Source organism: Hibiscus syriacus, unplaced genomic scaffold (assembly GCF_006381635.1).
Source record: "Hibiscus syriacus cultivar Baekdansim isolate YM2019G1 unplaced genomic scaffold, ASM638163v2 tig00000916_pilon, whole genome shotgun sequence".
NCBI classification, from domain to species: Eukaryota; Viridiplantae; Streptophyta; class Magnoliopsida; order Malvales; family Malvaceae; genus Hibiscus; species Hibiscus syriacus.
Window position 1 is genome coordinate 442,825 of NW_024061833.1, and position 25,989 is coordinate 468,813.

The window sequence follows — 25,989 nt, forward strand, 5'->3', positions numbered from 1 at the left end:
CAAATTCTACTTGGCACTTCGGTGCAAATTCTACTTGGCACTTCGGTGCAATTTATATGAGTAGTGGTGACTACATTAGTGCACAACCTCAATGTACTTGCATACCTTGAGTTCTCAGCTGTATACTCGCATACCTTGAGTTCTCAGCGGTATACGTTGGGCTAATTAAATAAATGGAGATAAATTAAACAAATTGATATTGATTGAAAAGTGTATAAGTTATATGTAGTTTATATGAAATGTAAACTGATTATAAATTGAACATTGTCTTAAAGTCTATATGTTAATGATATGAAATGTATAAGCAAGAATAACATGGATATAAATTTATCAATGTTTAATAAGATATGTTATAAGTTATAACACTTGTGGTGTTTTTGTACTTAATATTTCTTTTGTAAAATTTATATAAATGTTTTACTGTTTTATATTGCTCATAATGTCTCACTAAGTCATAGACTTAGAGTGTGAGTGTTTTCACATGTAGGTCCAAAGAGATTCGAGGAGTAAGCCGAGTTAGCAAGGCAGGAGAACATAACTGAGAAGATTATCAAATCAGAGAGATATTTTGAATAGTATGTGTTTTGTTATGTGAAATGTTGTTTGTATGTACTAATAATGTTTTAAATTGTAGATGCTCTGATATGTTTTGTAAATATGTTTCATTTTCCAATAAAAGTAAATTTTAGTCCGATTTTCAAATAGTGAAAAAATTGAAAAGTTATTGTGAATTTTAGTCAGAAGCGTATCCGGGTAGGGTCCGGGTCGAAAGTGTTACATCCCTATTTTAATCCGACCTTTTATCTTTACAATTGAGAGTCCTAATTTTTTTCAATTCCATAAAATTCTCAATTTTTATCCCTTTTTCTGTCCCTTTCATTAATTCATTTAATTTCAAATTAAATCTAATCATATTTTTATTTCAAATTGCATTTTTTTATGAAATATTTTTAGCCTTTATTATTCTCTAATCTCAATCTAACAGTAAAATAATACATTATTCTTTATTCTCTTTTCATTTATTAATCAAAATCAAGATGTGTATCATACTTAATTTTTTTTTTCCATTTATTCTCTTAGTTATATTTAAGGTAAATAATGATTTATTAATAGAATATACTTTGGTTCTATAATAATCTATTTTTAACTTTTGCTCAGACCCTCGAAAATGTCCATGACAACTTTGGTTCGTAAATTCCTATGGATTATATTACACACTTTTTTATTTTTACAATTCTATTGGATCTTTTATTATGAAAGGAACTTTCAAGCTATTCGAAATATGTATTCGATATACATTATGTTATTCATGTCATTAAATCAAAATTAAGAGAAAATTTCTTAATTATCATCTGATAAGTGGATTGTTTATTAGATTAAATTAATATAATAAACAAATAACGGGAATTAAAGATAGAAATATATAAATTTATTTAATTGCCACGTCATCAATTTTGTTAAAAGTTTTTAATTGTATAGTAATTTTATAATTTAATGTTCTACTTAAAAAATTGTTTCTTAAATAGAATCAATCATTTAATTGAATGACTATCCGAATCGTTTACCCTATTTTCTAATTCTAACATGGGATTTGCCAGGGGATAACTTTTATATATATATTTATTTAGAAATTAGAATACTAAATTTGTCGGTGGAGGAATCACGACTGAGAGGAGATCTGATCTCTTTTAAAAAGTTTCCCAATAATTTAGACAAAACAATGCTTTTGTATGTCATAACCATTTTTATAAATCAATTATTTATTATTTTAAAAAATGATCATGACTTTAATTTGGTGAATTTGGGTGATTTGGATTAATATGGAATTAAAACGGATGGAGTAGCCATTGACCTTTGGGTTAGGTAGGTCGAATACCTAAAAACGTCTTTTTAAAATAATTTTAAGTAAAAATCATTTTTAAGACAAAAATGGTATGCGTTTACCAGAAATCGGGTTCGGGAGCCGGTTACGTGTGAGGAATGATTAACACCCCCACAACGCCGAAAAACTGGTACTGTGTCTCTTATGCGTTGTCGTAATGGTGGAAATTACAAATCGAATATAAAGTTAAATTACGATCCATTTATTGAAATATAATTAATTTACTCCAAAATTAATTGAAGAAAATCCTTTAACTTGATAAAAAATCTTGAAATTAACAATCCTCCATTGGGAAAGTTATTTCAACTATTTTCATTGTTAAAGAATATTTCGTCCTTATTGATTAAAAAAATATGAATTGAATATAAATGAAGATCGACAATTTGCATTCGCATAAAATGAAATAAATTGTGAATAATAAAAATACACATTGCATCATTAAAATAAATTAATTAGTAAAAAAATGGATTTATTTTAAGTTCGTATTTGTTCGAATATCGTATTGGATTGTACCACTTCGATCAAATAGTACTTTCCACGCGCGTTCTACAAATTCATGTTTTTGAAATTTTTTTGAATGAAATTAACAACTAAGGAAATAAAATAGAAACAAATATGATTGCAAATGACAAATAAAATATTTACAATATTAAATAAGAACATTTACTATACATGGATAAAGGATTGAAAAGAAAACAATTAAATATTACAAACCAAACTAAAATACCAAAATAAATCATTTAAGGTACTAAAATGTAATTAACGGAAATTAAAAGGGCTAAAGTGACAAAAAATATTAGGGACTAAACTGCAAAATACAGGAAGTTAAAGGACCAAAATAGATATAACCGAAACTTTAGAAACCAAACTGGAAAAAATAGAATTTTGGGAACTAAAACAGTAAAAACAGAATCTTCAAGGGCTAAACAGCAAAAACAGGAATTTAAAATACTAAAATCAATAACAGAAAGTTAAAGGACCAAAATGCCAAAAACAGAAATTAAAGGACTAAACAGCAATTACAAAACAAACAGAACCCAAATATAAAACATTAAAAATACAAATACTAGAAACCAAAATAACTCAAAACTATTATTAAGGACTAAAATAAAATGAAAGTAAAACAATCAAGCCATATTCAGCATTTAACCCAATATATAAAAGAAGTGATCAAAATGCATTCAGAATTAAAATACAGGGATTATAAACATAAATAAAACATGTATTTCTTTTACATAGTAAAAGTGACTAAAATGAACCAACAATAAAATATACTGCACATGTATAAATAAATTAAAGTTTGATGGCATAAACATAAATATAACCACAAAAATATTTAAAAGCAAATAATGACAAAAATGTAACAAAAATAAAATAAGAGCTCAAAATGAAATGATGAAATTTCATTAAAGTGGTCAGATTACAACCATTACACAAGATACATTGACCTTAACTGTGATTTACCCATAAATGTTAAGAACACACGTGCAAGATTACAGAGGTAAGAGGACCAAATATGCTATTAGCCCTTAATCCCATCACTCAGTCTCCCTCTTGCTTCAAAACGATGTCGCTCGACGTCTGAAATATAACCCTTTTAAGGGTTATTTTAAAACCCTAAAATCATTTGCTAGCTTTCCATTTTCCTCAGCCGTTTGGCTATCCCTTTCCCTTCTCATATATCCTTCTCCCTTCGCCTAAAACAGAGGCCCTAACTCCTCGGCCACCGTAGAACGGTGGCCACGGGGAGTAACCCAAACCCAGAGAAGGTTCTCTCGCCCTTAGAGCTACCTTCTTCGCTGGCCTAATACCCAGATAAACCCTTTAATTTCGAACCCAACAAGCCCCAGAAAAGAGACAAGTTTTTTTACCTTCGGTGAGGGACGTTTGGCTCCGATGAAGCAACGGTGGTGGTCAAAAAAAGGGTAAGATTCTCACTCTATCTCTCTTTTATTTGGTTCGAATGGATGCTTCCTTTTTTTTAAATGTTCTCTATTTTTTTATCACCGACTGTTCTCCCTTTTCTTGTTGTATGTTGATTTTTTATGGTGCTTGGATAAGAATCATCATCTCTATTCGGTAGGAATGATGATATCTATGGATAGGGGACAATTTTCCTGATTTATCGGGATTTTAGGTATTATTTTAATGGGTTTGGATTTGATTTAATTTGTGACTGATTTGGTTTGATTTGGAACTGATGGGGTTATTGTGGTTTACTGTAGATGGCGGTGGGGGCGGCAGCGGGATGTCCGGCGGTAGCTCATGCGTGTCGAAGGAAGCTGGAACGCCAGAGGCGACGGCTGGTGGAGTTGATGATATTTAGGGTTTCAAACCCTAATTACTTTAGGCCCTTTTGTTGGGCTCGGGTCAGATCTTGTAATTGGGTTGTTAGGCCACTTGTACTGGACTTTCAATATTAAGCCTGCAAAATGATATGTAATTAATTAATAATAATAAATAACGATAATAATAATAATAAAAAAAAACCCGGACAAAAACGGGTGTCTACAGCTGCCCCTCTTTGCACATTCTTGTGTTAACAAGAATAGGACAAAGACGACAAGACAACACGTTTTTGTTTGGTTCTCTCCCTTTTATGCTTAGAAATTGGATCATGTTTGTTGGTGGGGGACGACACTGCTCATACTTGATGAAGAGTTCGGGTCGTCTAAGGGTGACACGGTTCCTACGTGATGAGGAAATCTGGTCAGGGGATGACACTGCTCATACGTGATGAAGAGTTCTTGGCCATCTTTAGGAAGGGTGATAACTCAGTTCCTTCGCGATGAGGACGACTGATTATCTAGGGGTGACATAGCTCATACGTGATGAAGAGATCTGGTCGGGAAATGACACGGCTCATACGTGATGAAGAGTTCTGGTCATCTTTAGGAAGGGTGATAACTCGGTTCCTACGCGATGAGGACGACTGGTTATCTAGGGGTGACACGGCTCATACGTGATGAAGAGATCTGGTCGGGGAATGACACGGCTCATACGTGATGAAGAGTTCTGGCCATCTATAAGGATAATAATTTCAAAAGCAACTGACTCAAAGATGATGTTTCAAAAGAAATAAACTCAAAGATGATGTTTCAAAACCAACTGACTCAAAGATGATGTTTCAAAAGAAACATACTCAAAGATGATTTTTCATTAAAAATTGTTTCAAGAGACGAAATTTGTTTTTTAAAGAAATAGGATCACATATGATTTTGTTAAGAGACACAATCTCAAAGATTTTTCAAAAGGAACAGACTCAAAGATTTTTCTCAAGAAAAACTGTCTCAAGAGAGAAAAAACTTTATTTCAAAAGAAACAAACTCAAATATTTTGGTTTCAAAAGAAACGACTCAAAGATTTTTTCATGAAATTGTCTTAAGAGAAACAAAACTTTGGTTCAAAAGAAACAAACTCAAAGAATTTTTCAAAAGAAACAACTCAAAGAATTTTATTTCAAAAGAAACAACTCACAGACTTTTGTTTCAAAAGAAACAAACTCAAAGATAGGTTTTGTTTCAAGGGAAACAATCTCAAAGATGTTTGTTTTAAGAGAAAATGTCTTAAAAGAGACAAACCTTTGTTTTCATAAAAACAGACTTAAAGATTTTTCTTCAAAAGGAACTATCTCAAAAGAGACAAAATTTTGTTTTCAAAGAAACATACTCAAAGACTATCTCAAAAGAGACAAAATTTTGTTATCAAAGAAACATACTCAAAGATTTTTTTCATTTTGTTTTAGGTGAAACAGACTCAAAGATTTTTCAATAAAATCTGTCTCAAGAGAGACAAAGTTTGTTTTAAGAGAAAGCGATCTCAAATGAGATCAACTTTGTTTAATGTGAAACAAATTCAAATTTTGTATCTCAAAGGAAAAATGTCTCAAGTGAGATGAAATTTGTTTTGAAAGAAATTGTCTCAAGCGAGACAAAATTTGTTTTTAAAATTCTCAAAATTTATGGAAAAATGTCTCAAGTGAGGCAAAATTTTGTTTCAAGAAAAAAACACCCTCAAAGGTGATAAAAAGTCTGTTTGTTCTTGCATGTTGAGGAAATGTCTTGATTGTTGATTTCAGGAAGCCAAATCATTGCTTCTTCAAGTTAGAGACATCTGGTCATTTCCGAGCTTTGATTTCCTGAGAGATCAAAATGATTTATTTATGGATGCCTAATCTTTGATATTATGATGGATGTCAAGATGAAATTTATTTGAAGTTTTATTGAATTTGTCCTCAAGAGAGGAGAAAATTGTCTTTAATATACATGATGATAAATGGTTGATGCAAAATTTATGCATCATATATGTATGTGTATGTCCATATGTATGTATGTGTTGATATATGTTTTTCTCGATCTGTAAGGAGAATGGTTGCGAGAGCAGTCTTCACTCTATCATTGATTCAGTTTGTCCGCATTTCCACCAGCGAGTACTCTTGCAAACTTCGACTTGAGACAATTTGTTTCCTTGCCCCATCAAAATTTGCCCCACAAATTTATATTCTCTTGCCCCAGCTTCGATCCTGAGCCTCTGAGATATTCGTTGAATTCCAAGATACTTCCAGAGAACTTATCTTGTTTGAAAATGCTTTTCTTCCTTTGAATTTTCAAAACTTAGAAAAATATCAAAAGGAAGTTTAGAAAATATTGTCTTCTTCTAAGTTTCACAATTAAAACAAATCATAAACAGTAGTTCATTAGATTTTAAAAGAATCAACTGCTCTTTAATAGCTGTAAATCTTTGACAAATATCAAGATCGAAAGGTTGGTTTTGAGGTTGGCTACCTAAATTCTAAGGTTTGTTTCATTGATTGGTCCTCGTGAAGATCATAGCATGCCCCCTTTTTGAGTTTGGCATTTTGATCGGAGGCAAACAAAATGACACAACTAGCATAGTTAATTGCTAGACTCTTTAGAACACTTCTATTTCAGTTTTCTGAAATCTTCCATTTGTTCAAGATTCATAGACTTACCTAGTCAAGGTAGTGCAGAAATATTGGTCTAAAAATGAGATTTCTGAGTGCTTGTGTGAAGTCGACTATAACAGGCGTTCCTAAACTCCTTAGTCCATATTCGCCAAAATTTCTTATTTAGTAATTTTGATTTAATTTGCCATTGCTTGGCTAGCTGGATTCTGCTTTATTGTACATATATTTTATAATTGCCCTTGTTCGGCTAGCTGAAGGATTCATGTTGTCACAAAGTCTTCGACTTGACAACCACAGTGGAGCATACACCGGATTGCCAAGTACCTGATCAATGTCATGGTTTGAATGCAATCTATTCATAAAGACAGGGATTTCGAGTTTCCTCTATAACCAATTGATTTAGCGGAATAGCTCAGCTTTATTGTATACATATTTATATATATTTGGGTATACGGATTCCATTTCTTAAGCTCGCTGAGGAAAACCTGTTATAGCCCAAGTGTTTGTTGAAAGTAAAAAAATCTCATCGTTAGAGTTCAATTTCCAAGCAACTGACCTAAACTAGATTCATCTACTTGACCATTCCATATGAGAAGATCATGATCATCATTGAACATCATTAACAGAAGTAGAAACTAATTAGTTTTGCAATCTCATGTGCTAGTTGCCCCATTTTGTCTGCTTTTAACACATACCTGAATGCCAAAATGATTGGTTATACATACGAGGAGATGATTAGCTCGGTCCCTGGAAGAGAGGGGTATATATTCTGGTGCATATTTAGATTAGGATCAAGGGGTCCTTGTTTTGCAGGGGTTCAATCTTGTTATTTGCCAAAAATTTACACATTCAATTATTAAAAAAGCTTTTAATTAAAATAATATTCAAAGAATTCAAGAATAAATTTTCTCATTGTCATTTTCTCAGAAGAAAGTATTTTATTTAAAATGTTCGAACGTCAAGTGATTTACAAACATTTAAACTTAAGAAGAACAAAAGAAAAACAAATTCAAACAAGATGTCATGCATGAGAATGCAACAAAATCTCCTGATGGATGCCCCGACCGACTTCCGATCAGAATTCCCCATCACACATTGAACGTTAATGCCCATGAATCGATTAGATCTTGGACCTTGCGCTTCAATGTCCTATAATTCTCAGTGGTGTGCCTTGAGCTCCCAATGTGATAGCTACATATGGCGTTAATATCATGGCCTGCAGGATATGGGGCTTCTCTTTGTTTGGACCGAACTGGAGTCACCAGATTCATCTCAACTAGCGCTGGGAGCAACTCCTCATATTTCATTGGAATTGTACTAATGTGAGTCTTTTCATAGAATATCTTATGAGGTTTGGTCCCCAGACTAGCTAGATAAGATCCCTCAATGTTAATCTCAGCTCTTTCCTCATTGTCGGTACGACTAGTGCCTCATATCTGGCCATTTTTGATTAATCTTTTGATCATTTCTACACACATGACGATGTTAGAGAAACTCTTGGTGGCAGCTCCTATCATGTAGTCGATATATGGAGCCTTCAACGTATCAAAGAATTGAGTAATGAACTCTCTTTCAGTCATTGGTGGATGCACTTGAGATGCGACATCCCTCTATCTTTGAGCATATTGTCGGACGTTCTCACCATTCTTCATCTCCATATTCTGTAGCATTGTTCGATCAGGGGCCATATCGATCATGTGTGTTGAACTATGTTTCGATATAACAATTTAAGGCAAAATGGTTTTTGGACTTGAATTGAATTTACAAAATGTATTTGGACTTAATTGAATTTATTCAAAATTTACAAAAATAATTCAAAGTTCTTTTAATTTAAAATTGAGCACAAAAATGTTTTTATGAACAGTAAATTACTATTTGAACAGTAAATCATTGTTTGAACAGTAACCCGAGGCTAAAAAATTCCAGTATGTAAAAGGGGAACTGATTCCCCCCCAAGGGGGTACCGATTCCCTCACTGTTCATCAGCCCAACGGTCATAATATTTGCATATTATGAAGGGGTATCGATTCCCTATGAAGGGGTACCGATTCCCCCCATTCTGGGCAGTCTATTTTTACAGAAAAATCATTCCCAAACGGCTCCAAAACATCCCCAACGGCTAGATATGACTTCAAACACATTCTAAGCTATAAATACAAGCTAAGGACACTTGAACAAATAAGAGAACAACTATCCAAGAAATCAAACACAAGAGAAGAATTTTTCATTCTTATTTCATCTTTCTCTTGTACATATTTTGTTCTTGTGAGCTCAATCTTGTAAACACCTACCTTAGAGAGGTTTTCTTGTTTACATTTCTTATCCTTTTGTAAAGGGGAAAGGTTCTAGCTTAGCCCGTGTAAAAGCTAGGGAAAGGTTCTAGTTTAGCCCGGAAAAACTAGGGAGTTTGTAAGGTTACTCTTTATCCTCAAAAGAAAGAACAAATTAGTGAATTTGTTGGAAAATCCTTGGTGAGGAGCTAAGGTAGTGGACGTAGACTTTGATTGAGAAAGTCGAACCACTATAAATCGCTATCCAATTCTCTATCTTTCAATCTCCTTACTCCCTAAACATAAAACCGTTCCGACCCCTCTTTACAAATCGTTCCGGTTGTCGTTTCGAGCTTCCGAAAATCCTAACAATTGGTATCAGAGCCTAACTCGTTAAGAAGGTTTAACCACCTTGAGACGATCCTAGAAGAAGCTCTACCAATTCCCTACACAATCGAGAAGATGGCTTCCACCTCTGGCTCGTTCCACATGGAAGACTCCCTACCAACCGATAAACCTCCATACTTCAATGGAGTCAACTATCATCATTGGAAGAAATTAATGAAGGTATTCATCCAATCCAATGATCTTGATGTATGAGAGATAATCGAGAATGGTTACTCTTCTCCAAAGAAGAAGGAGAAGAAACGGAGTGACAAAGAACGGAAGAAAGCTCAACTTAATGCCAAGGCCATGCACATGTTGTTTTGTGCATTTGGTCTTGAAATCTATGAAGGGGTTTCTTCATGTTCAAGTGCCAAGGAGCTTTGGAATAAGCTCGAGGAAATCCATGGAAATAAGAAAGAAGAACCAACAAAGGTGGTGTCTCTAATAGCTTATGAAGAGCCCGAGGTATCTTCTAACTCAAATGAATTTAATTCATATACGTTTGATGAGTTACAAGATACTTTTAATAGGTTATATTCGGAGTTTGAGACCATGAACTCCAAATATAAGAAAATGATTTCAAAATTTAAATTTGAAAACAATTTTCTTTTGAAAACAAAAATAGATTTTGAAAGCCAAAATGAAATTTTGAAAAAGGATTTAGAGCTTTCAAAAATAAAAATTGATAGTTTTGAAAAACAAAATTTTGATTTAAAAGTTAAGCTTGAATGCTTAACAAAAGAAAAAGAAATCATTTTAAACAATTCATTTAGTTCAATAATGACAATATGCTCACATTGTCATTATCATGGCCATTTGGAACATACTTGTCCTTTGAAGAAAGGAAAACGTTTTAAAATTAGGCAAGTATGGGTTCCGAAAGGAACAAGGGGCATTGAAACTAACGTCCAAGGATCCAAAGCAATTTGGATACCAAAATCTACTTAAATGTCTCTTGTAGGTGTGTGGGAGCAATGGTGATGAGAGTGATGATATTCAAGATGCTCTAGCCACACATGAAAAAGGAATGAGTAACCTCTAAGCTTAATGCTTTTAATTTTGGTTATTTGGTTGCTCATTTGATTTTAAGCATGCATGAGTTTTGTTTTCAAATGATTATGCATCATTGTTTTAATCTCATGTATGTTGAAAAGCTGATTATGATGAACATTTTAAAGTTATATTAATTTTTAAGAATTTTTAGTTCATCATAATAAAATTTTGGTCAAAATTGGTTTTAATGCAATTGATATCTCTCTAACAATTTATATCAATTTTTCAAATACTTTGATTTTATAAATTTTAATTTTTGGCCTAAATTTGAATGTTTATGCATGTGGTCTAAATGAAAATGATATCTCTTTAGCAATTGATATCAAATTTTTAAAATTGCATAACATTTTTTGGAAAAACTTTATGCAAATGCACTTAATTTTAACAATTGATATTGATATCAAATTTCAACAATTGGTATTGCATAAAGTATTTTAGTCTTGGATATATTGAATTTCATGTGCTACTAACATGTTGTTATTCTTTGTTGAAATTCAATTTTGTTTAAGTGTCAAGTTCTTAAAGCTAAATTTTATTTGGAATGCATTTATTGAGGGGGAGTTTTTGATTTTTCAAATAAATTTTTAAATGTCAAATTTACCACTTACTCTCCAATGTTATTTTAGAACTTTAAAAGATTAAATTATTTTTGATATAACAAAAAGGGGGAGAAGTTTGGTTGTTTTAAAAAAAATCAATTTCTTAATGAAAAAGGGGGAGCTTAACATTTTCATATGTTTTCCAACAACTAGTATCTTTTTCATTAAACATTTTATTAAGGGGGAGTTTTTACCAAAAACAATTTTTCAAATGTTTTGTTATATCAAAAAGGGGGAGATTGTTGAACTATGTTTCGATATAACAATTTAAGGCAAAATGGTTTTTGGACTTGAATTGAATTTACAAAATGTATTTGGACTTAATTGAATTTATTCAAAATTTACAAAAATAATTCAAAGTTCTTTTAATTTAAAATTGAGCACAAAAATGTTTTTATGAATAGTAATTTACTATTTGAACAGTAAATTAATATTTGAACAGTAACCCGAGGCTCAAAAATTCCAGTATGTAAAAGAGGAACCGATTCCTTCCAAGGGGGTACCGATTCCCTCACTGTTCATCAGCCCAACGATCATAATATTTGAATATTATGAAGGGGTATCGATTCCCTATGAAGGGGTACCGATTCCCCCCATTCTGGGCAGTCTATTTTTGCAGAAAAATCATTCCCAAACGGCTCCAAAACATCCCCAACGGCTAGATATGACTTCAAACACATTCCAAGCTATAAATACAAGCTAAGGACACTTGAAAAAAATAAGAGAACAACTATCCAAGCAATCAAACACAAGAGAAGAATTTTTCATTCTTATTTAATCTTTCTCTTGTATATATTTTGTTCTTGTGAGCTCAATCTTGTAAACACCTACCTTAGAGAGGTTTTCTAGTTTACATTTCTTATCCTTTTGTAAAGGGGAAAGGTTCTAGCTTAGACCGTGTAAAAGCTAGGGAAATGTTCTAGTTTAGCCCGGAAAAACTAGGGAGTTTGTAAGGTTACTCTTTATCCTCAAAAGAAAGAACAAATTAGTGAATTTGTTGGAAAATCCTTGGTGAGGAGCTAAGGTAGTGGACGTAGAATTTGATTGAGAAAGTCGAACCACTATAAATCGCTGTCCAATTCTCTATCTTTCAATCTCCTTACTCCCTAAACACAAAACCGTTCCGACCCCTCTTTGCAAATCGTTCCGGTTGTCGTTTCGAGCTTCCGAAAATCCTAACAATGTGCTTGTATTGACTCAGAAAGGCACTAGCCAAATCTTTCCAAGAGCGTATTTGAGTACGACTCAGTTGATTGTACCACATTGAAACGGGTCCAATTAAACTGGCTAGAAAGCAGTGAATCAACATCTGATCATTGTTTGTGTACCTAATCATTCTTCGAATAAACATCGTGAGATGGGCATTAGGGCAACTGGTTCACTGTATTTTTCAAAGTCGAGCATCTTGAATTTGGGCGGAAGCACCAAGTTATGAACTAGTACTAATTCTGTTGCATCCATTCCGTAGTGAGAGCTCTGTCCTCTCATTCCCTGGAATGTCTCTCTACACCACTGTTTCAGATTCTCCGGGATCTCATTGTTGGCTCTCTTCATCTTATCAGAATTTAACATACTATGATTAGTATAGTGATCCCGAGGACCTAGCACAGTTACATGAGTTTTAGTGGCGGAGAAGTGTGCTTGATGGCTAGAAAGCTTATGGGGTGAAATAATTATTTGGGGACTAGCATGGGCTATCACACATTCAGAGTTTCCTCTGGTCGAGGAAATCTTCTCTTTGCCTTTTTCTTGGTTGACCCCAGCCAATTTTGCTACCATTTGATCCATTAGGTCGCTTTGATTTTGCAAGATACGATCCATAGTAGCCTTTTGTGCCTGCTCCATTTTAACTTCCCACTCTGCTTTAATCTTTTGCAAACTCTCTTCCAGCTCTTTCTTCAATTGCTCGAATTTTGTATCCATTCTCAGTACTGTGTGAATGCAGTTGCACAGTTAGAAGTGCTTCCTCAAAGTTTCCCGTAAGGTATGATTAATGCATGTAAAAAATGCTTAAATGAATGTTGTGTAAAATGCAATGATGCAAATGCAGAAATATTGATCGCAACGATGAATATTTTAGAACAATTTTCACTAGAGATAAAAGTTTTCACATTACAAGACAGTCCACTTTACAGACTTGACTTTGCTTATATGTTGAATCTGAAATGGGTCGTTTCTTCGTCTCGGATCTTCGTCCTAAAAAATGATATCCCTCAATGCTCTGTAATAATTGTAGATGAGAATCTACTGTTGGATTACTCTTCGGATCGGATCATTGAAGTCAGTGCACCGCTCCTTGATGACTAGCGATGACATGATTTTAGATAAGACTCCATTGCTAGATTACTCCTCGAATCAATGTATCATTATTTTAGTCTCGGATGTTGTACGATCCTCGAGCAAGTCTTCTTCTTGTACTATGAACTTCTTTCAGCCCTCGATGCATGTCTGTGTATGCGGCTACTTGATTGAAATTTTTTATCTCTCCTTGTGAAAATTTCTCTTGAATATCCCCTTGCGGATCAACATTTTCGTATTATGTTATGTTGATGCAATGCAATGCAAACAAGAATGAAAAATGACACAAACAAAATGAACGAAATAAGTTAGTGTGCCCAAAAAAGAAAAGAAATTAGTTAGTACATGTAAAACAATCGATACAGGTAAAAATGCTATTCAAAGATGAATATAACACCTACCCCGTCATGATATCTACCCGAACATGCTTTCAATAGATAACAATCCTACCTGGACATGCTTTCTACCCACAATGATCTATTTTCAATAAATTGGTCCTAACCGCATGTTATCTAGTTTGCATGCTTTTGTTCGAAAAGGTAAAAGTTTAGAGTCGTTCCTCCTTCGTGTACACCTATTTTGGGTACCTACGGACGGACAGAGGTTCGGTATGACTATACCTAGGGTGACCGTTCTACAGCTCACTATATGCATGGTTTTGGCTCTAACAGGAAAAGGGTACTTGAATTGTCCTTGATGTCGGTGCCCCCTTGGGCTGTCAGACCCTCGATCCTCACCCATTACAGGTTTCGAACGAAATGAGTTCAATTCGAGGGGATTCATTGTCTTATACCCATACGAGGAATAAATCCCTACGAAGGTATAAGGTATGTATCCCATGGGTTATTTGCTAAAACTCATACGAAGAATAAATTCTTACGAGAGTAAAGCATTCACCCGAACTAATTTGGATTGGAGCTCGTGTCTAGAGCTCATGTTATGAAAATGCACGTGATGTGTGTGAGGAGGAACGTACCTACCTTTGACTCAAAAGGAAAATGAAAGAAGGAATTTTTTTTTGATAAAACCTTGACGAATCTGAAAACAGAAATTAAATTGTTAGTATGACAGATAAAATTGAAGCAATTTAAAAAACTTCAATAAATGAATCAGAAGTTAACTAAATATTCAAACTCATAATTTCGACCACAACGACAATGTGTAAGCGACCTACAGCTTGACTCTCTAAAACAAATCCCCAGTGGAGTCGCCATGCTGTCATAACCATTTTTATAAATCAATTATTTATTATTTTAAAAAACGATTATGACTTTAATTTGGCGAATTTGGGTGATTTGGATTAATATGGAATTAAAACGGATGAAGTCACCATTGACCTTTGGGTTAGGTAGGTCGAATACCTAAAAACGTCTTTTTAAAATAATTTTAAGTAAAAATCATTTTTAAGAAAAAAATGGTATGTGTTTACCAGAAATCGTATTAAAACGGGTTCGGGAGTCGGTTACGTGTGGGGAAGGATTAACACTCCCACAACGCCCAAAAACTGGCACTGTGTCTCTTATGCGTTGTCGTAATGGCAGAAATTACAAATCAAATATAAAGTTAAATTACGATCCATTTATTGAAATATAATTAATTTACTCCAAAATTAATTGAAAAAATCCTTTAACTTGATAAAAATTCTTGAAATTAACAATCATCCATTGGGAAAGTTATTTCAACTATTTTCATTGTTAAAGAATATTTCATCCTTATTGATTAAAAAAATATGAATTAAATATAAATGAAGATCGACAATTTGCATTCGCATAAAATGAAATAAATTGTGAATAATAAAAATACATATTGCATCATTAAAATAAATTAATTAGTAAAAAAATGGATTTATTTTAAGTTCGTATTTGTTCGAATGTCGTATTGAATTGTACCACTTCGATCAAATAGTACTTTCCACGCCCGTTCTACAAATTCATGTTCTTGAAAAATATTTGAATGAAATTAACAACTAAGGAAATAAAATAGAAACAAATATGATTGCAAATGACAAATAAAATATTTACAATATTAAATAAGAACATTTACTATACATGCATAAAGGATTGAAAAGAAAACAATTAAATATTACAAACCAAACTAAAATACCAAAATAAATCATTTAAGGTACTAAAATGTAATTAACGGAAATTAAAAGGGCTAAAATGAAAAAAAAATATTAGGGACTAAACTGCAAAATACAGGAAGTTAAAGGACCAAAATAGATATAACCGAAACTTTAGAAACCAAAATGGAAAAAATAGAATTTTGGGAACTAAAACAGTAAAAACAGAATCTTCAAGGGCTAAACAGCATAAACAGGAATTTAAAATACTAAAATCAATAACAGAAATTTAAAGGACCAAAATGCCAAAAACAGAAACTAAAGGACTAAACAGCAATTACAAAACAAACAGAACCCAAATATAAAACATTAAAAATACAAATACTAGAAACCAAAATAACTCAAAAATATTATTAAGGACTAAAATAAAATGAAAGTAAAACAAGCAAGCCATATTCAGCATTTAACCCAATATATAAAAGCAGTGATCAAAATGCATTCAGAATCAAAATACTTGGATTATAAACATAAATAAAACATGTATTTCTTTTACATAGTAAATAGTGACTAAAATGAACCAACAATAAAATATACTGCACATGTATAAATAAATTAAAGTTTGATGGCTCAAACACAAATATAACCACAAAAATATTTAAAAGCAAATAATGACGAAAATGTAACAAAAATAAAATAAAAGCTCTAAATGAAATGATGAAATTTCATTAAAGTGGTAAGATTACAACCATTACACAAGATACAGGGACCTTAACTGTGATTTACCCATAAATGTTAAGAACACGCTGCAAGATTACAGAGGTAAGAGGATCAAATATGCTATTAGCCCTTAATCCCATTACTCGGTCTCCCTCTCTTGCTTCAAAACGACGTCGCTCGACGTCTGAAATATAACCCTTTTAAGGGTTATTTTGAAACCCTAAAATCATTTGCTAGCTTCCCATTTTCTTCCGCCGTTTGGCTATCCCTTTCCCTTCTCATATTTTCTTCTCCCTCCGCCTAAAACAGAGGCCCTAACTCCCCGGAAATATTCTTGTTCCAGCATATATTTTATTTTATTATTAAATAATATGGTTGACTAATATATAGAACTTCGATTAGTTAGTGGTATATGCATTTTTGTTGTTCAGTTGGCATCTTCTTATGAGGATGAGAGCTCCAAAGGAAGGTTACTGTGATCCTATTGCACCTCTAGAGCTACCACATTCTTACATGCATTTCGTCGTGTCTCTTCAACAGATGATCTGAGCATGGTTAGACATTCTACCATTACCTCTCTGTCCCTTTAGAGTCATTTCTTTACATCATTCTGTTTTTCCGCAATCAATAAACTGTATATTTTTGTTTGTTACCTACAAGTGGAATCTTCGGTATCCTTTTTCTGACTTCAAATGATTTTTAAAGTAATTTCTCCAAATATTTTTCGGTAGTTCACAATCCTTCTTGGAGTCTTCGGTCTAACTTGCAGTTTAAGCTCCCTACCTGATTCTTAATATTTGTAAAGCTTAAGGTTATATCATTTAACTTACAATTGAAGGTTCAAATACCTTCTTCTGATTGAAAAAGATCTTTATTTTATTTTATTTTTGTCTCTTCATACAATTGAATATTTTCAGTAGCACATAATCCTTCCAGGAACAGCTGGTCTAACCTAATTCTTAATAAGTTAATAATTATAGATTTAAAGCATCTTTATAACTTATAATTTGTATTGGTTTGAATTCTTCTATAAAAAAAATAGTTTTTATCCTCAGGAAAGGTTACCATACATTTCGTGGGGGATTCTGGAATTACTCCAGCATGGGTAAGAGAACATTCCCTGGACAAGTATTCAAAATATTTTGTTGCTAACATGAAATTATTTTAATCTTCATACGAAGTATCTTATAAATGTGTTCCATCAAAAAGAGAAAAAAAAAAGTATCTTATAACTGTGTATGCCTTTAAACTGCATTTCTTTTTGTAATGATATTTTAAAGTGCACTTGATTATACTTTCTGATATCATAAGCCCCTTTCTAGTTTCCTTTTACTTTCTGTTGCCTAATGGAAATTGAACAATCTTGTAAAGAATATATGGTACTGTAGATGCGTCTAGCTCCATTTTACTTCTCGTTGAACTATTGTTTTGAAATTAGAAGAAATGTGTTTGTTGAGTCCTTTTGCTTCTTTTTCGAAGTTTGTCTATATCTCCCTCCTTTATTTCATTTTGGTAACTCTCAGTCTAAACAAGGGAAGTTCGTTCCTCCTACCGTAGGTGAAAGAGGGGATTCAATCGCTGGTACTCGTGTAACACCAAATGACTTTAACTGCTCAGCTATTTGCCACTTTCATTGCTATATCTATCTTTCAATCCAATTATAAATAATAGATTTGGTTAATCTCACTCTTATTTATCTGGGTTATCAGTTTCATTTCTAACATGAAAAGTTGATGACTGGCTAATCCATTAATATTGTTGTAATGATGTCTGCAGGAATGGACGCTCAAGTATCTCATGCTTTTCACTCTGAGCGAAAGTTGAATCCAGAAAAGTTTAAAAACTAGTTTGCTAATCAGGTATCGTTCTGTCATAGTGTCATTTGCTTCGTTAGAACCATGTATTGACACTTGCAGTTAAACCATCAAGGTTCTCCTTTACAAAGGATGTTACACGATTGACTGCTAGCTTATATGTTCATGATAGACATTCTCTTTCAGCTTTGCGGACATTCTTTTTCAAGTGTTAATCATGTTACTATCTATAAACTAGAAACCTGTTAATGATTCACTATATAAATAAAGGAATTAGGAACCAACACGCGGTAGATGGATTTGCCGATCTTATAAAGTGCATGTGCCAAATTTTGTTGGATAACAGCAAGTGTATATTTAGATGCTAGAAGATGCTGTTGAATTAATAATTAATTTACCTTTTTAGTTGTACTATTTTGCTGAGAATGTAATGCGTGTTTCGGTGTGGCATTGATCTGCTGTCCAAACAGGGATGATAAATTTATGGTAGGGCCCTACTCATGCAATCTATATGTAAACTAAGTTCCTCCTTTATTTAGAACTGCAGCTAAATTCTAAGGAATGGGTGTAATGCTTTGTTCATCACAATCATGTCAGCATTTTAGAAAGAAATTTGAAGGGGATTATTGTGAAATTTTGAAAGAAAAAAAAATAGTCTGGTACACTGCCAAAATGGAGCTCTTGAGTTATCATTTCCAGAGTTTGTTCACCTGGATTTCAACTTCTAGAATGTCTATCATAACCCAGCAACAGAACATCAGTTTTTTTTTCTTTGTTTCTTTTGCATTTATCCTTAACAAATTCAATCTTCTAAGTAAGACTAGCATTTTGTACTCCTCCAAAATGTTTTCAATTTCCTTTTTTTGGTGGAATATATACATGTGTGCGTGCATGTATGTGTGTGTTTACAGAAAGAAATGTATCTCTATCTTTGCTCGTCTTTGACACTGAAATTAACCCTCAGGAAGATATGCCAATTACTGAATTTTCATGTTTTATTTTCTTTCCAACAGAGCACCTATGCAAAGCTCGGTTGTACACAAGGCTGATTTACTGCTTCTGTTTTCCATCCTTCGGAAACGTAAGCTTCATTGGTTTTTCAATCTTTATGCTTTTACTTTTAATCGTTCTCCAAAGTAAGCTTGGTTACTTTTATCTTTTATGTGTAATGGTAAAAAATTTCCTTTTCAAATCAAAGATTAGGCCCTGCTTTCAAGTTTCATGTATTTTCTTTGAATTGAAAATTGACATTATTTTTCTAATTAATTCCTTGTTAATGGAATATGAACTATACATTCAAAAGGAAAAAAATGAGGAAGCTGACGGTGTTGGCTTTTATAATATGAAAAGTAAAAGTCGTGAAGAAACACGGACCAAGGGAAGACCTCAAAATAGCACCCAGGTGACTTTCATTTGGTCCAATACATTCTGCTGGCTTTAGACATACTTATTTGTTCATGTGTGAAAGAAAAGATCTGTTCATACCAAAAACTTCCATTGAGACACAATGTAATAAAAAAGGATAGGGTATAGCTATAGGGTCCAAATGATGCTTCAGATTTTCAGCTTAATATCCTAATATTGCTTCGTTGTAGGAAGCCTCTAACATTTTCTCCTCATGTCCATGGTTCCCCTCCCCAAACTTGAACAGCATAAGCTCGATCGTCTGTCTCAACTTGCCTAGTTTTTCCGGTGGTCTAAATCCTTAGGGAATGTCGAGTCGGAGAAGTCGGTGTACGTTAGTTCCTATATACATACATAATTGATTTGTTATGTACTTTTCCTTTTTTGTTAAGAAATATGGACCAACTTTACTCGTGATGAATTAATGATTCTCACTGACTTTACAGAAAGACTTCACCCTACCTTATGTAGATGATGGCCTTCTCGAAGTTGGTTTTAGAAATGCTTGGCATGGACTCGTCTGTCTTGCTCCAAAGGGTCATGGAACTCGGCTGGCACAGATAATTTAAACGAAACCATAATCCAACTCTGACCCCGATTCGGTTCATGGACATATCTAGTTTCATGGAAAATAGGCACACCGGATCCGCTTTGAGTTCCACAAAGGTACTGCAGACCATACATATATGAGGATTGACGGGGAACCTTAGAAGCAACCATTGCCGATTGATACTGATACCGTGGTGGTCGAAATATCTCACCACGGACAAGTCAAGATGCTTGCAATCGGAAATTGTCAATCCAAAAGCATCAACGATGATACCTCATCAAGTAGCCCTCAAAGCCAACACAATGATGAAGATGATTATACCGATGAGGAACCCGAACACGACGCGGTTGAGTTTCAGAAATCCGGTGCTGCAGACACGTTCAAATTCCCTGATGATATTGTTATCTCTTGTCTTAGTTAAACTTTTAGTTCTTCATTGCTTTAAGTCATTCACTGATATTCTGTGATGAGTGGTCATTTCTTTTTTCTGTGAAAGGGGTTAAGGCCTCTCTGCCTATCATTGGAATCTGAAGATGCAACCATTTAACTTGATTTTATTCTGCATATGGTAGGGAGCAATCATACTTAAAGAGGTATGAGTAAAATTGTAGCAAAATTATAACTAGAAAACAAGATAAAGCAATGCTCAAGTCAACATAATGAATCAAATATTAATTGGATGCGTTAAATAACAAAGTATGTAAGAAACTCAAAATTCCATGTAGATAATGACGTAATCTTATCCTAATTCGAAAGCATTTCTTTCTTCTTTTTCTTCGTTTTTAATGAAGGTTCTCATATATTTTAGTAAAAGCTTAGGCTGTCTGAGTTTATATATATATATAGATAGATGTTAATAAAGTTATATCATATATAGTATTTGTATCCATATTTTGAAGGATGTTTTCTATTTTTTTTATATAGTCATTGATTTATTAGTTTATTAATTCAATAAGTATTACATGTAATGGTGGAACTTAATATTATTTGCTGAAGGAATTACTTAAAAACATTTAAGATTCTAAAAAGTAGTTTTGGTGGTAAAAAGAATATTATTATCTCTAAATAACTCGGTTAAGTATTTAAAAAAAATGAATTTTTGAGGCAACAACAAGTTATATAATTCTTGCAGGTTCGTAATTGAACTTATTATAATGTTAAAATTTGAAACTATTATTTTATGAAATTATTTATAGAATTATAGAATATCATAATAAATTCACAAATAATCTTTAATATTATAGAGAATAATATAGCAAATACAAAATTACGCAATTATTCTTTTGAAAGAAAAAGTGATAGAGTGGTTTTAAAAAAGCCTTCATGACTCTTTTATGTAGATTATTAGATGAATTCTCAATTAAAAAGCCTTTAAGTTTTCAGCAAGATTGGAAGTGAATGCATCCATTCGATTCTTGCTAAGAACCAAGGAAACTTCCATGCCACCCGGTTCGTCCCTAGACTCGATGAACGACAAAGATCCACCGTCGTCAATGTGAATAAACTCGATCTTCATCGGCCTTCCCCACCCGAAATCCATATCATATACCCGGAATTTCGGTGACCCCGAAACCGCCACATGATGCCCCGATCGGAACATTTCCTCTAGCTTCGAAGTTCCTTTCTGTGCTTCTTGTAGGGCTCCACTTTCCATCTCTTTAACCTTCTTGGCAATTGCTTCCGCCGCCGTCACTATTCCATTTGACACCATCAGGTCACCCTTCTTGGCTTTTACAATACCCGGTGCTAGACAGTTTCCGAAATATGTTACCGGCAGAGGAAATCCGGTTCGGCTCCGGCAGTCGACGGCAAAAAGGAAGTAGTGTAATGTATCATCATCGTCATGTCCATTTGATGATATTGGGTTATAATTCTCTTCGGACTTGATCATACATATCCACATGATAGAGCAGGTGGCTATGAATGTCGATATCAGCTGCTGTTCGGATTCATTGCTGTTCTTGCACTGAGTCGTGAGTTGCTGCTTGAGTTTGACGATTTGAGCTGCTGCTAGTACAAATGTTGCTCGAACTTTGTCTGCCGGCAATATTTCCTTGCTCGGGCCGAGGTTTTCCCTCCAAGATGATATCCAATGCCAGTAGAATTTCAAGGCCTCGTCGTTGCACCCATTAGGGTCATCAAACGCCTCCCTGTTATGGATAGGTCGCCGAGCCGAATCATTGAGAAACGCCGACGCCGGTTCTCCGTTCGACTTGCAAACGGAAGACCAACATCTCACGAAGTGCATGAACGAGCTTCCATCGGCTGCCACATGGTTATGCGCCAGCCCGATGCAAACGCCAACGTTCGGAAACACCGTGACCTTGACTGCCATGATGGGAAGCACCCGTACGCCATCCGACGACATAGTCGACGGTGGCAATTCGGGAACATAGGGGTGCAGCGACTTGAAATCTCGTGGGTAGTTGGCTATGAGAAGGTTGAAATCGGCGGTCGATTCGGAAACGGTGAGAGGAACGGAGTCGCCACCGCCGTCAGTGTAAAATATATAAGGCTTGAGTGGAGGTGGAGGGCACATGAGCTTTGCCGCAAGTGGGAAAAACTGTTGAAGGGTTAGGGAAAGAGAGTGTTTGAGAATAGGGAGCGCTGCTTGAATGAAATGAGAGGTAGAGTGAGGGAATTCATAGAAGAAAAGGCTTTGCATGGGAGCAGAAGCAAACCATGGGAGGTCCAAATAATTGAGAGGAAGACTTGTTGTCGGCACTGACCCTGCCGGTGCTGAAACATGGATGGTATCCACAATGTTCACCATGAACGACGGAGCAGCCATTGATCAACGAGTTTAAGATATATACAGTGAAATATCTTTAAAGAATTTTGTGGAAATTGAAAACATATGAAGCTATGAAGAGGATAGAAGTCAATTTATAGGGCAATTAGGCCAGACCAAGCTTCTCCTTTAGTTTTTTATATGGATTGCTTGTTGAGTATTAAAAATTACAAAACGATTCATTATACAATTTATATGTTTTAAATTCATCATTTTTGGTTAAAAATTGACGTTGGTTTGAGTTGAACGTTAACTTGTTGATTGAGATATGATAAAATCGTATTTTAATGATATCTACTAGTACCGTCGTTATTTTCAAACACTAGCTTGATGACATAATATTTTAAGTGTTGGCTCGACGACATACTATAAACGGAGAGTCGATCCACAAAATATAACTCAAATAATTCTGTGATCAAATTTTATCGTATCTCAGTCTAATCTTAAAGAAACTGAATAAAGAGAAAAAATTTAATAATTTTTGTAGTAAGTGCGTCGTAATCAAAACTATTGCTATTCGTATTGATTTTTAGTGAATTAATGCTAAAATTATTAGAATATGAAGCAATAGTTGGTGGTAGATTAGGTGAAGTTAAGAGGCAACAAACCATTGAAAATGCTTTAGAAAGCAGAAACCCAACAGCTTGGGAATAAAATCGTCCACACCTTACTCCTTACCATTCAAGTGTTCGGGTCGTATACGTGGCAGGAGCTTGCCTATCCATTTAAAGAATCAAATGAAAGTGGAACTAAATACTACACAATTTTTTCAATATAATTTTGTAGGTAAAGCGAATTGAATTAATTTTTAACATTTTTAATTCGTATTCATATATAGTTATTTTTTTTGAAATAGGTAGTTTCGTGTGTATTCAAAGAGAGGAAATCATATAAAACCGGACCAACGAAAAAAAATCTTGTTAAAAACTTCCTTAAATTTTAAATAGAGGAAAAAGAGTGCCCCTTCTATTATCTAAAATATGGAATACAATATCAATAACAGAAATCCAAATAATTCTACCCACCAACAGCACACCTCTCAGACTGAACTATGAACCCGGCCGGCTGCTAATACTAAAAACAACAAAAACAAACCATAAACAACACACTAGTCACCAACAAGCCAATAAAAACCAGGCCATAACTCAGCCACGGTCCACGAGATTAAACAAATTCATTGCGACAGTAACCCGAAAATCGCGCCTAATGGGGAAATCTTACTCGCAGTAAACTAGACCCACCTTACGCCAAAAGTCAACCCTTCCACTCTAGAGGTAAACACTAGCCTTACATATATAATTACTTAAATTCTAGACATTTAAAAAAAATAATATTTCCATTTATTATTGTGGTGATTCAATAAATTATTTATAAGTAGTATTCTTGAATTGGTAGTCCAAATATATTTAATTATATATTTCAATATAAGTGCTGTTTTATTAAAGTTCAAGGCGAAGCTAAGCAAGGTCTTATACTAAAAGAAGTATTATTATAAACGGGAAATTGACTTAGACAACAAATATAATGATGGAATTTATTATTTATGATTGGGATTCTTCTATTTGTTTATCCAATTAAATTGTGTTGAAGCCTTGTTCAAAACAGCCGATAAATGCGTCCATTTCATATCTTTTAAGTGCCAACCCGATCTCGATGCCTCCTTCCTCGTCTCTACTGTCCCCTATATATATAGATGGGGAAGCATCAACATGCACCACTTCCGTCTTCTTTGGTCTTCCCCACCCAAAGTCGGTATCGTAAACACGTAACTTTGGGGAGCCAGCCATCACCAAAAGACGACCGCTTTCCGATATTTCAATCCAATTACTAATCCACTTCTCAGCCCCTCTTAATGCACCCTTTTCAAATTCCTCCACTCTGTTTCCAATGGCTTTCGTAGCAGCAACCAAACCATCCTCCCCCACCAATTCATTCCCCGTTACTTGAACAAAGCATATTGCTAGACAATTGCCGAAGTATGTCGCCGGTATAGCTAATTCGGGACGGTTTCGACAGTCTGCCGGGAAGCAAAAGTAATAAAATTCATCGGCATCTTGTTGGTTCCTTAGGCTGCCGCTGAGCTGCTGGGCTTTGATCAAACAAGTCCACACCTGAGCACATGCTACCACGAATGTCGATGCTCGTGGCAGCTCTGCTTCACATTTCTCGATGCACCGATCCAAGACACGACGCTTTAGTTTCTGGATGCCGGCCCGGTCGATGACAAATGTTGCACGAACCTTGTCTGCAAAAACGTCACGTTGGACTTGTTCCTTGTCGTCCTCTTGGTTAGAAGCACAACTCAACCAACCGTTTAAGAGAACTGACTCGAGCCCGCAAGGATCTTTTTCCTGTATCACACTCCGACCCAAAAGCGGCATGACTGTTGCCGAGTTTCCAGCTGCTGACCTGAAAAAGGAAGCCCAAGATTTCATGAAATGATTGAACGACCTTCCATCGGCTAGCACATGGCAAAACGTGGCCCCTATACTTATCCCTACGTTAGGGAACACGGTGACTTGCAAGGCCAGAAGTGGCGAAACACGAGTGTTGCTCACCGCGCTTGCATGAGGCAGCTCTGGGACAAAGGGGTGCAGATCTTTGACATCTCGAACATGGTAGCCACCGTACCCTGTGGTTCGATCGAAATCTGCCAAAGACTCGGCAACGATGAAAGAGATGGAATCGCCATCTGTGTAAAGAATATGTGGCTTTTGTGGCGAGGAAGGACATATGAGCTTGGCAGCAAAAGGGTAAAAGATTTGGAGAGTAGCAGAGAGAGATGCTTTGAGGGAAGGGAGAATGGAGTGGGTGAAATGGAGAGTGGAATAAGGTAAGTGATAAAAGAAGAGGCGTTGCATGGGACGGCAAAGAAGCCATGGGAGATCAAAGAAAGAAAGGGGAACGGAGGTAACGGGCACAGATCCCGGTGGAGGAGAAACCTGGCTATGCTCGACCACTTTGATTGTGCAGCCTCCGTTTGCCATCTTTAATTTTCTCCCTCAACACAATGTTATCTTTTTTCGAGTTGTGGCTTTGATGCTTTTAATAAATATATTAAATCAAATGTGAGATCGGGTCAGATACGACACCTTTTAATAATTCAAGTCGGTGAATAAAAATCTTCTGCCCCTTTACCATGTCCCTAATTGTACCCCACCTGTTATTTTTTGACACGTGTATTATTTCTTTTCCTTGACTAATTTGTTAATTTTAACGACAAATGTAACAACCCGAT

The 25,989-nt window shown here is 34.6% G+C and overlaps 2 protein-coding genes and 1 long non-coding RNA gene across 3 annotated transcripts; 1 reads left to right on the top strand and 2 right to left on the bottom strand.

Moving 5' to 3' along the window:
- Positions 1 to 16,514: 16,514 nt before the first annotated feature.
- Positions 16,515 to 19,967, top strand: LOC120117415. Its single transcript, XR_005515628.1, has 5 exons — positions 16,515 to 16,746; positions 17,248 to 17,297; positions 17,969 to 18,051; positions 19,020 to 19,087; positions 19,857 to 19,967. It is a non-coding gene; the product is annotated as an uncharacterized LOC120117415 (long non-coding RNA).
- Positions 19,968 to 21,304: 1,337 nt separating this feature from the next.
- Positions 21,305 to 22,795, bottom strand: LOC120117420 (coumaroyl-CoA:anthocyanidin 3-O-glucoside-6''-O-coumaroyltransferase 1-like). Its single transcript, XM_039137710.1, has one exon. It carries the CDS (start codon positions 22,749 to 22,751, stop codon positions 21,321 to 21,323), a length of 1,431 nt encoding a protein of 476 aa, XP_038993641.1. The 5' UTR covers positions 22,752 to 22,795; the 3' UTR covers positions 21,305 to 21,320.
- Positions 22,796 to 24,325: 1,530 nt separating this feature from the next.
- Positions 24,326 to 25,742, bottom strand: LOC120117428 (anthocyanin 5-aromatic acyltransferase-like). The gene has a single exon (XM_039137720.1). It carries the CDS (start codon positions 25,736 to 25,738, stop codon positions 24,326 to 24,328), a length of 1,413 nt encoding a protein of 470 aa, XP_038993651.1. The 5' UTR covers positions 25,739 to 25,742.
- Between the last annotated feature and the right edge of the window lie 247 nt (positions 25,743 to 25,989).